The 15132-nt window shown below is 41.3% G+C and overlaps 1 protein-coding gene across 2 annotated transcripts in view; it reads right to left on the minus strand.

Moving 5' to 3' along the window:
* The window catches only part of XDH (xanthine dehydrogenase), a 72523-nt gene that overhangs the window by 48782 nt on the left and 8609 nt on the right, over positions 1–15132 (minus strand). Inside the window, exons 3-6 of one of the 2 annotated variants that reach the window (XM_006168531.3) lie at positions 12282–12378; positions 10443–10551; positions 6203–6329; positions 5202–5263 (exon numbers count right to left, since the gene is read on the minus strand). In XM_006168531.3, the coding sequence (XP_006168593.1) occupies positions 5202–5263; positions 6203–6329; positions 10443–10551; positions 12282–12378 (395 nt within the window). The remainder of the gene's footprint in view (positions 1–5201; positions 5264–6202; positions 6330–10442; positions 10552–12281; positions 12379–15132) is intronic. The other variant, XM_014584189.2, reaches the window with a different exon arrangement.

Genomic DNA, 15132 nt, shown 5'->3' on the forward strand with positions numbered 1-15132 from the left:
TCTTTCCCTCTATCATTAGACATAAAGGGAGGTTCCTCAGTGCCTGTTGGAGAAGGAGTGATGCAGGAGAATTCCCAGTCCCTGCATGAAGTGAGTGGAACCTACATATAGCATCAGCCTCACTCACCTGGCCCTCCTGAGTAAGGACATACTCCACAGTACACTTTCCAGATAATCAAAGTGCCAGTACATTATTACTTAGATCTTTTTTCTTGATAATCCATTGGTATATTTATGACATAAATTACTAGGATGTACAATAATGTGTTGTCTAAAAGACTACCTTTGCTCCGCTGTACTGCCTTTGCTCCTTTGCCAAAGATTAGTTGACTATATTTATGTGGGTCTATTTTGAGACTCATAGATCTATTCACTTTCTCTTTCAAAAACATATTTTCTTGTTAACTATGGCTTTACGATAAGTCTTAAATTTGGTAATGTCAATCCTCTGACTATTCTCCTTCAATATTGGATTTGCTGTTCTGGGTCTTTTCCCTCGCCAAATAAACTTTAGAATAAGCTTGTCAATATCTACAAAATAATTTGCTGAGATCTTCTTTGTGGTTGCATTAAATCTATACACTAAGTTGGGAAGAACTGACATGTTGATAATATTTAATCTTCCTATCCATGAACATGAAGTATCTCTCCACTTACTTAGCTCTTTGATTTTTTCCTTCGGAGTTTTATAGTTTTTCTCAAATACATCTTGTACATAGATTTTCTTTTTAGATATATATGTAAGTATTTCATTGGGGGGATGCTGCTAATGCAGATGATAAGGTGTTTTTCATTCAAATTCCACTTTTTCATTGCTAGTATATAGGAAACCAATTGACTTTTGTATCCTCTAATTCCATCTTCTAGAAGCAATTTTGATAATTTGTATAATTTCTTCTTTAAATGTTTGGTAGAATTCAGGGGTGAATCCATCTGGGTTGGGTGTTTTCTATTTCAGAAGATTATTAATTATTGAGTCAATTTCTTTAATAGATACAAGCCTATTCAGATTGTTTATTCCATCACACATGAATTTTGGCAGATTATGTCTTTCAAGGAATTGGTTCATTTCATCCTGGCCATGAAATTTGTGTACATGGAGCTGTTCATAATATTTATTATCCTTCTAATGTCCATAAAATCTGTAATAATGCGCCCCTCTCATTTTGCTATTAATAATTTGTATTTCCTATCTTTTTTTTTCTAAGTTAGGCTAGCTAGAGGTTTATCAATCATATTGATCATTTCCAAGATTCAGCTTTTACTTTTGTTGATTTTCTATATTAATGTCCTACTTTCAATTTTATTGCCTTCTGATTTAAATTTCACTTCCTTCTTTCTTGCTCACTATGGATTTAATTTAGTCTTCTTTTCCTACTTTCTTAAGGTGGAGGCCTAGATAATTTTTAGATCTTTTTTCATTTGTAATATACACACTCAGTACTATACAATTTCCTCTAAGCATTGTTTTCACTGCATGCCACCAATTTTGATAAATTGTATTTTAAATTTTAAATAAATCCCCAAATATTCAGTCAACTGAATTTTGACAAAGGGAACATGACAATCAGTGAAGAAAAGAAAATCTCTTCGGCAAATGGTACTTGGAAAACTGGGTATCCACCTCCAGAAAAATGAAAACTGGACTTCTGTCTCTCACCTCTAACAAAAATCAATTCAAAATGGATCAAAGATCTAAACACAGAACTGACATGTTGATAATATTTAATCTTCCTATCCATGAACATGAAGTATCTCTCCACTTACTTAGCTCTTTGATTTTTTCCTTCGGAGTTTTATAGTTTTTCTCAAATACATCTTGTACATAGATTTTCTTTTTAGATATATATGTAAGTATTTCATTGGGGGGATGCTGCTAATGCAGATGATAAGGTGTTTTTCATTCAAATTCCACTTTTTCATTGCTAGTATATAGGAAACCAATTGACTTTTGTATCCTCTAATTCCATCTTCTAGAAGCAATTTTGATAATTTGTATAATTTCTTCTTTAAATGTTTGGTAGAATTCAGGGGTGAATCCATCTGGGTTGGGTGTTTTCTATTTCAGAAGATTATTAATTATTGAGTCAATTTCTTTAATAGATACAAGCCTATTCAGATTGTTTATTCCATCACACATGAATTTTGGCAGATTATGTCTTTCAAGGAATTGGTTCATTTCATCCTGGCCATGAAATTTGTGTACATGGAGCTGTTCATAATATTTATTATCCTTCTAATGTCCATAAAATCTGTAATAATGCGCCCCTCTCATTTTGCTATTAATAATTTGTATTTCCTATCTTTTTTTTTCTAAGTTAGGCTAGCTAGAGGTTTATCAATCATATTGATCATTTCCAAGATTCAGCTTTTACTTTTGTTGATTTTCTATATTAATGTCCTACTTTCAATTTTATTGCCTTCTGATTTAAATTTCACTTCCTTCTTTCTTGCTCACTATGGATTTAATTTAGTCTTCTTTTCCTACTTTCTTAAGGTGGAGGCCTAGATAATTTTTAGATCTTTTTTCATTTGTAATATACACACTCAGTACTATACAATTTCCTCTAAGCATTGTTTTCACTGCATGCCACCAATTTTGATAAATTGTATTTTAAATTTTAAATAAATCCCCAAATATTCAGTCAACTGAATTTTGACAAAGGGAACATGACAATCAGTGAAGAAAAGAAAATCTCTTCGGCAAATGGTACTTGGAAAACTGGGTATCCACCTCCAGAAAAATGAAAACTGGACTTCTGTCTCTCACCTCTAACAAAAATCAATTCAAAATGGATCAAAGAGCTAAACATAGTCTAAAATATTTTAAAAGTTCTCTCGATGTTTCTTCTTTAATCCATGTGTTACTTAGAAGTGCTCTATCTCCAAGTATTTGAGATTTTTCTGCTATCTTTTTGTTATTGAGCTCCAGTTTAATTCACCGTGGTCTTAAAAAAGATATTGTATGATTTCCATTCTTTTAAATTTGTTAAGATGTGCTTTACAACCCAGAACATGGTCTAGCTTGTCAAATGTTTTATCTACCAAGCTAATTCACAAACTTGAGAAGAATGTGTTTTCTACTGCTTTTGGCCAAAGTAGTCTATAGGTATCAATTATATCCAGTTATTAAATGCTGATGCTTAGCTCATCTGCATCTTTATTGATTTTCTGCTGCTGGATCTGTCCATTTCCAGTAGAGGGATGTAAAAGTCTCCACCTATAATAGTGAATTTGTCTACTTGTCATTGCAGTTCTATTAGTTTTCCCCCCATGTTTTGATGATCTATTGTTAGAGCACATTAAGAATTTTTATGTCTTCTTAGAGCATTGATCCCCTTTTATCTGATAACTTTTTTATTTTGTCCAAAACTAAAATAGATATTCTTGCTTTCTTTTGACTAATATTCATATTAACAAGTATATCTTTCTTTAGTCAGTTATTTTTCATCTATATATGTCTTTATATTTCAAGTGAGTTTCTTATAGAGTACATATATTTGGGTCTTGTTTTCTGATCATCCCTGAAACTCACACCCGGCGTGCATGCATGCATCCCCAAGATCCCAAGAGGAGAATGGAGAAGGGATTGTGGCATGGCCATCCCCCTGTTGGGTGATTTCTTGCTTTCTGTCTCTCTGTCTCTCTGTCTTTCTGGCAAGCGCATGTGTCCTGTAGCAAAAAACTCTCAAAAAAAAAAAAAGTCTCAGGGGTCTCACATGAGCAACATACATAAGCTTCTGAGCACCTTCTATGTGCAAGGCATTAGCTGCTCATTGTTCTCAATCTGTTCTGCTTTGGGTCTTGTTTTCTGATCATCCTACCTGGGAAATTTGGGCAAGATGTTGAAGACAATGGAATCAGGAAACATTTCAATGTTGGTAACACTCAAACTTTGAGAGGGCCTATAATTTTCTGTTATACTCAAAAGCCCTTCCTTCTCTTCAGTAAAACTAGGAGGACTGGTTAGATTGTGTTTCTTTGAGCTGGCTCTTATAAAATGCTAGAGGCAAGATTAACAATCCCTGGTTCTCAGAGAAGCTTAAGCAGTTTATGGAGATCATATAGTAGGAAGTGGAAGAAATGTATCAGTGTCATAATTTATAGCTGCCATTTATTGAATTCTTTAAAACAGGTATTGTTTTTAAAGCTTTAGACAAAGTACTTAATTTTTACAGGCACCATAAGGTAGGTATTATTATAATCACCATTTTTAAAAGAAGGAAACTTGCTCAAGATCATGTGTCAATTGAGAAAATAGGATATGAACCCAGGTCTACAAATTCTGAACCTGTACTTTCAATCATTTTCATTTAATCCCACACCTCCTAATTCTTCATCATTAAGAGCATTCCTCAAGGTGTGGTATCTTCTATCTTTATAATGCCCAGTCTTCATCTCCACCCCCCCCTTCTTGGGTTATGTAGACACAGCATTCCTTTTTGTGATGTGTCAGCTTTGAAGGTGAGTGGAAATCACAGGTGTCTCTCTCCTGGGCCCAGAATCAATTTGTGATGAGACAGTTTGATTCGAGACAGGATCAACTTGACCCAGGTGAGGAATCAGGTAAAATCTGAAGAGATTGAGCCAAGAAAGGAGAGGCCAACCCTCTATCTTCCTGGCCAAATGGCAGGTGTATGTCGGTGTTTATATAATCAAAGCTCACACACCCAGCTGCGGTTTCTCACTCAGAGTTATATGAACACTGCAGGGGTTCACAACCTGTCTGGAGATCTAACTATCAGTGTCATATGCCCAGCAGAGTGCCAGCTGTAGAAAGCAGCCAGGCCTGGGAGTCGAGGGGAGCACAAGTGCTGAGCCAAGCTGGATTGTTGTGAAGTGCCACATTCGGCACCTGTGCCATGTGCTGAGCCTGCCAGTCTGCAAGGGAAAGCTGCCAAGCCTGAAGGCACTGAGGGAATCTAGTTCTTACGCAGTGTCTAAGTTCTTCCAGGAGGCAGGTCTCCAGACCACTTGCAGGAAAGGCGCCATGGTAAGAATAAGAACTCCTCCCTGAATGAGGTTGGCAGCACTCACTTACCTTGCCAAATGGCCTCTGGATGGGAAACGCCCTAACTGGTCATCTTATCTTTCATTTTTGTAAACCAGAGATCCTTGTCTCCCCTCCCAATAGTGATCCCTAAGTATTGTTACCTTAAGAGCAAGGCCACTGCTGCTCCACCCTCTCCTGCCACACTTACCCGGGCGAAGGTCCGAAAGCCCTGAAGGATGGGCCTGTAACCTGTGCAGCGGCAGAGGTTTCCTGCAGGCCAAGGAAAAAGTTGCCACATCAGTCCAGGTCTCCAGGGCTGTGACTTCGCTCACAGCTCAGTTGGGTGTGCTCTTTACCATCCTGCCCTTGCACTTTCTGTTTTGTTCTACCCAAGAGACTCATCTCCCTTATCCTATTTCTGACTTCAAAATGTCCATGAATACTTCCTCCAGGAACATTTTCTAGAATGCCCAGACTAAGTCAAGTGCCCCCTCCCAAATACTTCTATCATGCCTGGTCAAACTTTTACCAGGGAGCCTATCAAACTTCCCATTCAGAATGTGAACTCCTTGAGAATAGGGACTCTGTCTTTCATATTGTGTTCCTTCTGCCTCAGAGAGTGTTCTACATAAGATAGGACTCAAAATAACTGAATAAATGATAGATTGAAATGGTGAATGGATAAAGAGCCTTCTTTATTCAATTGAAAGAAATAGACAAATGGTATATGCTTCCGGGCACATTCTCAAAGGCAAAATGGGGAGCCAATTACTGCCTCTGGTTCAAAATCCTGGCTGTCTTCCTCAGATGTGGTCTTTGCCCTGCAGAATCTAGTTCTAGTGAAAGTTCAGAGGGAAGGAAACCATACCACTAGCCTCTGAGGGGTTTCCTTAGCAATGTCTTTCTGCACCAGCCACCCTTTGCAACCCCACCCCAGTGCTAGAGAAAGACAGGAGAAGACACCTCAGGAAGATGCATATAAAGGCAGGGAACTTCAAGAGGTCTTCAAGTTTAGCTGAGTGTCCTCCAAAATGAGAGTAGGCTTTTTCTTGAAGATCTTAGCCACCATGTTGGAGAAGTGTGGATCTTTCCTCCAAAGGGCATTCCCTCGCTCTCCTTGCTCATTGCTGGCTTTCACACAGGCCCTGTCCTGTCCTCTCCTGAACCATTTGCAAATCTACCTCCTTTACTGTGTCTAAAGGGCCATACCTTGGAAGGCATTCTCAATTTCCTCAATGGTGGGCGAGGGCTGGTTCCGGAGCAGTGTATACATGCTCATGACGATGCCGGGGGTGCAGAATCCACACTGAGAGCCATGGCTTTTGGCAATTCTCTCCTACAAAGGACAGATGACACAGTCATCTATGTTGGTGGAACCCTTCCCAGGCCCCCTATAGGACTCAAATGGAGCCAGACCACATTGAGAGGCAGTCAGGGTAATGGTCATCATATGAAGTCAAGTCCTGGTGTCACTGGGACCTTAGACAGGTTACCAAGCCTTTCTAAGCCTTAGGTTCTCTGTATGATGAAAACCATCCTAGCACTCATCTGTAGAAGTATGGTGAAGATTAACTGAGATACTTCTTGTAAAACTCTTTTAACTCTGTGCCTGGCATTTAGTAGGCAATCAGTCTACATTGGGTCTTAGTAGGAGGACTCCCTTCAAAGAACAGTGACTGTTAGAGACAGGAGGTACCCTCCCACCCTGCACTTTCTTCATTTAACAGAAGAAGAAGCAGGTCCATTGGAATTTAAGACATTTGCCTAAGATCACACATGGTGAATGGAAGAGTTGTGTTGTATTCCTTTAATGGCACCACGCTACAATCCAACTCAAACCACATGCATGAAAAACCAACTGAAAACATTTTATTCCAAACTAAAGTTTCACTATATTCCTATATTCTTAAGTGAGGAAACTCTTAGAGCCCAGTAGGGACACAACTGAGAACATATGAAATAGAATTTACTACATACATTTAATGTTACAGAATTTTTATTCAAAGCTAGAAGATTCTTATTATAAGGACAGTTACCTCATATACACTACTTTGTGTGTGTGTGTGTGTGTGTGTGTGTGTGTGTGTGTGTGTCTTGGGAGTCTTTCTTGATACTTATTGTTATGTAAAATTGTGAAACTATTATATCCCAATGTATGTTAGACACACATATAAATTCATCTATACATTTTCATTCATTTATAAATTTTACTGAGAACTCATCATGGTCCAGGTATACTAAAAAGTAATGGGGACAGAGCAGTTAAGAGGACAAACGATGTCTCAGATTTCATGAAGCCCATATTCTTTTTTTTTGGGGGGGGGGGGGGGGGGGAAGACTTTTGCCATCAGGTGCATGTGCTCGCCAGAGAGGCGCAGAGAGGAAAAGTAAGAAATCACTCCCCAGGAGAATGACCTTGGCACAATCTTTTCTCCTCCTGTCTCCTCCTGGAAGTTTGAGCACATATGCACATGCACTTGGTGTGATTTTCTAGTTGCCTGGTCTGGGACTCAAACCATGGTCAAACATCAGACATGTAGAAGTCCATCATTAACCATCATACCACCTGCTGTCCCAAAACCCACATTCTAATAGGGGAAATAGTGACAGAAACAAGCAAACAAGAAAATTCTAAGTGGAGGTCAGTGCCGTGTAGAGAATTTGCACAGGATAACACGATCTAGAATGACTAACAACTGTTTAGTGTGGTCAGAACAGGCCACTCTGAAAAGGTGAACTTTGAGCTGAATTTAATAACATGATTTGAATCTAGGTATAGAGAACAGCAAGTGTGATGGCTCTGAGTACAGAACACATGTGGTGTGCTGATGTTGATGAAAGGCCAGTGTGAGCAGAACCTCCAGGATTAGAGAACAGTAGAGGAGGAGGAGCCAAGCTGTGCAGCTCTTCCTCAGCCAGGAGAGGGCCCTGGAATGGTATTCTGGGTGTGATGAAAGCCATTAGAAAATGTTCAGTAAAAAGCGATGTGGTCTAATTTAGGTTTTCAAAGTATAGTCTGGCTGCTGGGTAGGGAATAGGTTACCTGGGAAATGAATATAGTAGTGGGCCAGGCAAAAGGAGATACTGGCTTGAACCAAGTAGCAATAGTGGAAAGTCAGGGGAAAAGGAAGGTCTTGTACATTTTGGAGGTAACATGGACACTACTTCTGGAAGGATTGGGGGCATATGAGAAAAAATAAAAGATAACACCTAGATTTTTCTCTTGAGTGACTAGGTAGATGTTTTTGTCATTGACTCAGTTGAGGGAAGTTTGAGAAAGGAATACATTAGGGAGAAAGTGGGGTTTAGATAATTTTGAGATTAGACATCCACAAAGTGTTGTCAATTAGGCAGTTGGAAATACAAGTCTAACTTCTGAGGAGAGATCAGAACTAAATATATAAATGTGAGTACCATTTGCATGTACAGAACATTAAAACCACCCAGGGAGAGTATGAGGATGAAGAAGAGAGAGGGCCTAGACCAGAGCTCAGGGCTCTGCAGCACACAGAGTATGAGCAGAGGAGAAGCCAGCACATGACACTAATGTAGAGAGAAGAGGAAAAGTAGGAGAGCGTAGGGCCTCAGAAACTAAGAAAGGAAAAAAGAAATCAATGGACTAGAAGTGGAATCTGGAGCTATGGCTTACATGGAACCAAAATAAGTGCACCAGGACTAAGGATCTGTACCATGGAAAGGGAAGGTTCATGTATAATGGGACCCATGTTTAAACTATTCATTCTCTTTCATCAAGGAAAATGACAGCCCTGATTAACTCTGATACCTTCTGCAGGTCCACCTAAGAAACAAAGCTTACACGGGTGAAGCAATACCTCACCACCCTGCTGTGACCTTGCATGAGTCACCTGAGATGTTCTTCCCAGGGAATAGAACCAGCTCACTCAACTAGAGACCCATGCCCCATGAGATCGAGAGAGGCATCTAGGGAAGGTACAAGCTCCTGGACAGCATGACTCTTCCAATGGCTCACAGAGGATGAAAGCCTGAGCCTAGATCTTGCACCTTCTGTGACTACAATCTCCCAAAGATCCCTGCCTCAGTTTTCTCCAAACAAAACACATTGGCAACAATGGCCTTTTCTCCCACAGTGCTTTGCTCCTGTTTGTTTCTACTTGGTCTAGGAACACTCTGATTTTCCCCCAATAAAATCCCTCAGATTTCTACCCACTCTTCAATCTATTTTCAGATGATCCAATACCATCAGGGGGAAAGGCTTGGTCAGTCCTTTGTACATCTCTAGCATTGTATTTAGCACTGGCTAACCTCCATTTTAATGAGGATGGATACCTTACAGTCCACATCTGTATTCTCTGTGGATGGGAGGTAAGGGGTGGATGGAATTGCCATTACAGGAAATAGGGAGTAGAGGGGCTTTTTGTCTCTATGTACACAGAGAATCTGGAATTTGGGAAACTTTGGTGGAGCAGAGGAATTCCTAAACACACTGTTGATGGGAATGTAAATTGGTCCAGACACTGTAGAAAACAATATGGAGGTTTCTCAAAGACTTGCAAATAGAACTACCACATGATCCAGTATTCCACTCCTGAGTATCTACCAAAGGATAGGAGAACACTAAGTCGGAAAAATGCTTGCACATCTATTTATTGCGGCATTGTTCACAATTACTAGGACATAGAACCAACCCAAATGCTCACAAACAGATAAAGGGATTTAAAAAGTGTGGCTCATATACTCCATGGAATACTTTTCAGCCATAAAAAATTATAAGACCCTGGTATTTGATAGAAAGTGGATGAATATGCAAGATTTATTACTGAGTAAAGTGAGTCAGGTTATGAAAGAGAGATATTGCATGTCTCAGCATATACTGACTGTCCACACTCCATGGTAGAGACTGAAAGATTGGAGGGCATAAAAGCATTAAAAATAGTTATGGACACTGATGACAGTGTGGAAGGAGAGTGGGAGAGAAGAGTATAGGGAAGGAAATTAGGGATAAAAATAGAGAAGTACGACACAGAAATGATTTGTACCTGTTGCTGATAATGTGTATAGTATTCTCAACTAGACTGGTCTGACCTGAGGTGTACTTCATGTTGGATAAATTCTCTCATAAGCTAAATGATATATAGCCATTGAATGTAAATAATAATAATTTTTAAAAAGGAAATAAGGAGGCTCCCCAGCCCCTCCTCCTCATAGTTCTGTGCAGTCAGTGCCAGACTGCCCTGGTCACTAGATTCAGTTGGGCCCTTTTCCACCAGGATCTTGTAGGGTTACAGCCATGGGAAGGGCTCTAGGCTTAGGTGTACACAAATATTGAAGTGTCCAAGGTACAGTGTCTCCTTTGCTCAGGCAGTGAAACTCCTTAAAGTGAAACTACACAAAGCAAGTCTGCAGTCTGGGCATGAGCCTCCCTGAAGATGGCCTGACCACAAGAACACAGACCCCTTCCTCTGGTTACCTGCACTGGATGCAGCCTTGACTTGGTGCTTCCTATTCCTTCCACAGTCGTCACAGCAACATGGTGCAAGGAGCATATGGGGGCCAGGCAGGCATTGGCAGAAAAGTGACTTGAAACCTGGGTTAAGGTCATTCTATTGCCCACTCAGGTGAGCAGAGCAGTGTAGGGCCTTGAAGACTTATAAGACTTCATGCTGTTTCTATTCACTCTATGTTATGTTCTTGTCTCTTCTACTCATGGCCTCACCTCTCCACCTAAAACTCTAGGAGAGGGACAAAAGAAGCTCTCCTCCCAGGTGAGGCTGAGCCCCTCCCAGAGTCCTGTGAGGTCAGGCATCAGTGCACCTATGACCTCTGAGCTGGAGTAAGAGAGCCAGGGTTACTTTCAACTGTCTCTTACTAACTCCAATCCAGGAGGCTGAGTCAAGAGGAACTTTCTCAAGCTGGGCATGCACAGTATCCTGAGGAGCTGGAGGATTTGGAAAGGGGTTTGTGGCATAACAAGTCTCTGTCTGGTCCCCACCCCCCCCCCCCCCCGTCATTTCCTGTACATACATGCTATCGTTTTTATAAAAAGAGGGGTAGTTGGGGGAGGGGAGTTCTGGCAGGTTTCAGCCTTAAAGTACGTTCCTATCTCTGCAGGACCCTCCTGGAGCATCCTCAGTGTCAGAATCTCCAGTCCCTTCTGATTTCCTGGGTTCACTTCTCTATTTCTTCCATTCCTCTTTGGGGAAAGCGAGGGGAAATCCCCAGGCAACTTGCAACACCAACCGCTTGGATGGAGCTTCCTTGTATCTTTCTCTTTACTCATCATTCATTCACTTGTGCAATCAACAGTAGGTACTGAGTGCCTACCCTATGTGAGGCACTCTGCAGAGGGCTGAGGAAATCAAGGCAAAGAAGATTAAAAACTCTGCCCTTCAGTAGCTTGTGATCCACCCCAGGAAAACGGAAGCCAGTGTGAAGATACAGTTAAAAACTTACAGTGTATGCTTCAGGAGGGCTGTGCATAGGACACAGCACAGACAAGGGCACCTCACCCGGTCTTGGGAAATCAAAGGTTTTCTGAACATGGTGATGTTTTGGCCTAGTTTTAAAGAGCTAGTAAGAGTTAGCAGGTGGAGAAATCCTATAGCAGATGACATTCAACACAGAAAACAGTTTATGCCAAGACAAGAAATTATCAGGCATGTGGGCTGGCAGGTGGCATGGTGGTTAAGAGCACTGGACTCCCACATGACCGACCACAGTTTGAGTCCTGGACCTGGTAGCTTGTTTTCTCACTTTCTCACTTTCTCACTTTCTCACTTTCTCTCTCTCTCTCTCTCTCACTTTCTCTCTCTCTCTCTCTCTCTCTCTCTCTCCCCTCCCTCCCTCCCTCTCTGGTCAAATAAAAACAAAATAAAATCATTAAATAAATAAAGTTAAAATAAAAAATAATTTTTAAAAAAAGAAATTATCAGGCTTGGAACATTGGTAGTTCACAATCATCTCTACTGGATGGTGTGCTGGGCCCATGATGAGGTGGAGGGGAAAGCTTGGGTACATTGTGAAGTGCTCTGCCTGCTAAGCAAAGAGACTGGACCTTATCCTGGGGGCAAAAGTTGTTGCAGGATTAGAAGGACCATGATATGATCCTGGATTTTAGAAAGGTCATTTCATAAGCAGTTTAGAGTCTGGTCAATATTCATAGGTCAGGAATTCTGCTATTTCCTGTCCATGACCAGCACCTACTCAGAAACACAAGGGCTCACACACAAACACACACTTCTGTGCCCATTCATAAGCTGGCTCTGTATCATGGTCCTCGCATAGGCATCGGCCAATAGCCAAAGGATACACGATCTTGTTCTGGAAATGATCATACTTGGAAAGCATCACCGTGCAAGCACCGCATCCCCCTTCTCCACAGCCAAGCTTGGTCCCGCTCAGCCCCACTGGACAGTCAAAAGTTAAGGAATAAAAACTCAGGTAAAGGAGTCTTCCAGGTTGCTGGGAAATGCCTGGGCAAAGCTGTCTGTATAGAGCCACCTATTCCCACACACAGGCTCAGGTACCTCAACTGGCGAGACAGCAGCCTCACAGGCCTCCTCCTTTAGAGAGGCTGCCCTACATCCCAGGAAGGTGAGGACTGGAGTTTCTCCACTGAACACAGAGCAAAAGTATCATGGTCCCATGAATAGTACCCAGGTGGCATCATCTGGGATGTGAGTTTTAGGGTTCACCAGTTTTGGAGAACTTGAGGTTAGGGTCTCTCACATGTGGTCTCACTGGGCAGGTAAACTGAGCTTCTCAAATACAGGCATATGGGCAGCCCTCACCTCACCTCTGGCCTGGTATGTGGTGAAGCTCTTGGGCAGAATGAGCCATCTCTGTTCTGGGACTTACTGAGTCCTGGCTTTTCACTCCAAACCTTTTGGACTGATAAATCCCCAGGAACCAAAATTAGGACTACCAGGGGGCTTTTGAATATCCAGATCATGAAATATGAGAATGGAAATTAAAAGATTTTCTGAGGTCATAAACCAATATCGGAACCAATGTTACACTTGTAGAAAAGTAACCTGACACCCTGCATTTCTTAAATGTGTTTAACTAGAAGGCTATCCTAGAGAAGAGCAATTGTGGTGGTCATTTCCACTAAGATGCATGGTGTCTGTTGCTGTTTCTAGGTTGGGCCTCAGGCCTCCAAGCTACCTAGCCACTTGCTAAGGATGAAGAGAACTGAGACTATTATTGCCTAGTCACATCCCTCATTTTCAAGATAAAAATAATAACTAACAATGGAATCACATTTTATACATGAAGAACACTTAGACCCAGAAACCCATTTGATCTTCACAACAATTTGGTTACCAGGTAGGGTAGTATCTGCTATTTCCCTATAGAGAGAAAAAAAAAAGGAAGAGAAAGAGAGAAAGAGAGAAAGAGAGAAAGAGAGAGAGAGAGAGAAAGAAAGAAAGAAAGAAAGAAAGAAAGAAAGAAAGAAAGAAAGAAAGAAAGAAAGAAAGAAAGGAAAGGGAAGGGAAGGGAAGGGAAGGGAAGGGAAGGGAAGGGAAGGGAAGGGAAGGGAAAGGAAAGGAAAGGAAAGGAAAGGAAAGGAAAGGAAAGGAAAGGAAAGGAAAGGAAAGAAACAGGCCCAGCTACAGAAGTGCATGATTATTAATGCTGCTACTCAGTATGCTGAGGCCATATGGGAGGCCCAGGTTGTATTTCCAGGTTTGACTTTCCCCCAAAAGCTAGGCATGTTGGTGCATTTCTGTAATTCCAGCTACTCAGAAGCCTGAGGCAGGAGCATTGTGGCATAGTAAGACCATATCTAAAAATATAATAATAATAAAATAAATAAAGACCAAGCCCCTAAGAGGTAATGAGCCACACAAGATAACACAGAAATTCATGTTAGGGTCCAACACAATCATCTGGCCCCCAGTTTGGTGTGTGTATCCCTCACCATGCAGCCCCTTTCTAAGCACACCTCGGGGAGGGGGGGCTTTCTATACCCTCAGTTATTTTGTTCACTATTCAGACTATGCCGTCATCAGCAGTTCAGGCAGCTCTAGGGCCACATGGACCCGTGGGACAGACCAGCCTAGGAAGGTCTTCTTCTAGCCTGGGGATCTTTCTGGAAGCCAGGAGAGAAGTCAAAGCTAGTCTTCTTTATTACCTGGAACACCCACAAATTAACTTTGCACACATACAGCAAAAAGTTGTGCCAACTTTCACTTTCGAATTTCACATGAGCTTTGCTCATTAAACCATCCAATTGATTTGATAAGGAATTTCTGAGGCTTTCTGCCTTCAAAACTAAAATAGATGCTATTAGAAAGTTAAAATAAATTTTATGATTAGAAAACTAAAATCAATTTCAACAATCTCTGAGAATGAGAGTTTCTTCCTAGACCTCACAGGTGAATGGGTTGGAAATGGAGTTCCATGTAATTTCCTGATCCTACCGAGGATTCCTCTCCTGCAAAAAGGCCATCAGGATCATCTGAGTCAGGTGCCAAGCTCTGCCCACTCCAGGTGAAAAATCTGGGACAAAGTACACCAAAGTCGATCACTGTTCTATCTGGTAGAGATAAGTGAGCTAGTATTAAAACCATGGATTCCAGGCTCACCTCTGTGGGTGTTGAAACAATCTTTTGTAGTCACAAAATATGTAGCTGGAAAGAGCCAGCAGACATGTCTCTGAGAGAAAATGAGTTTGTTGACAGAGGTCAGGATGAGCATTGTCCTGACAACAGATCCCTGTGTGGAAAGAGGTTCAGAGCATGGCTCTAGGCTTTCCTCCTGGCTCTGTCTCTATCTGCCCAGAATACAGTAGGGAAAGGGAAAGGCAGGTCAGTTAGCATGTCCACTCTCGCTTCCGCCTCTGTCAAAAGCCACCACTGAAGTGGGATGAGCTACACAGTCACTTTCAACTCTGCCTGCGTATAGTACGAGCTTGTTAAAGATTAGCTTCTATTAGTATTTCTGTTTCTATTTTGTCAGGGTCTCAGAATACATTCTCTCTCTGAAGAACAAAAGGTATAGGGGTCTTGCAGAAGCCTTCCAGCATTGAGTGAAGAACAGCACTCAAGTCTCTCCTAGGAATCTCCTGCTCTGATGCCTCCTGGGTCTGCATTTCCACAAAGGATGGCCTGATACACAATTCCCACCTCAGACATCCCTTCCCAATAGACACCTCT

The sequence above is a fragment of the Tupaia chinensis genome, unplaced genomic scaffold, assembly GCF_000334495.1.
Source record: "Tupaia chinensis unplaced genomic scaffold, TupChi_1.0 Scaffold145860_1, whole genome shotgun sequence".
NCBI lineage: Eukaryota > Metazoa > Chordata > Mammalia > Scandentia > Tupaiidae > Tupaia > Tupaia belangeri.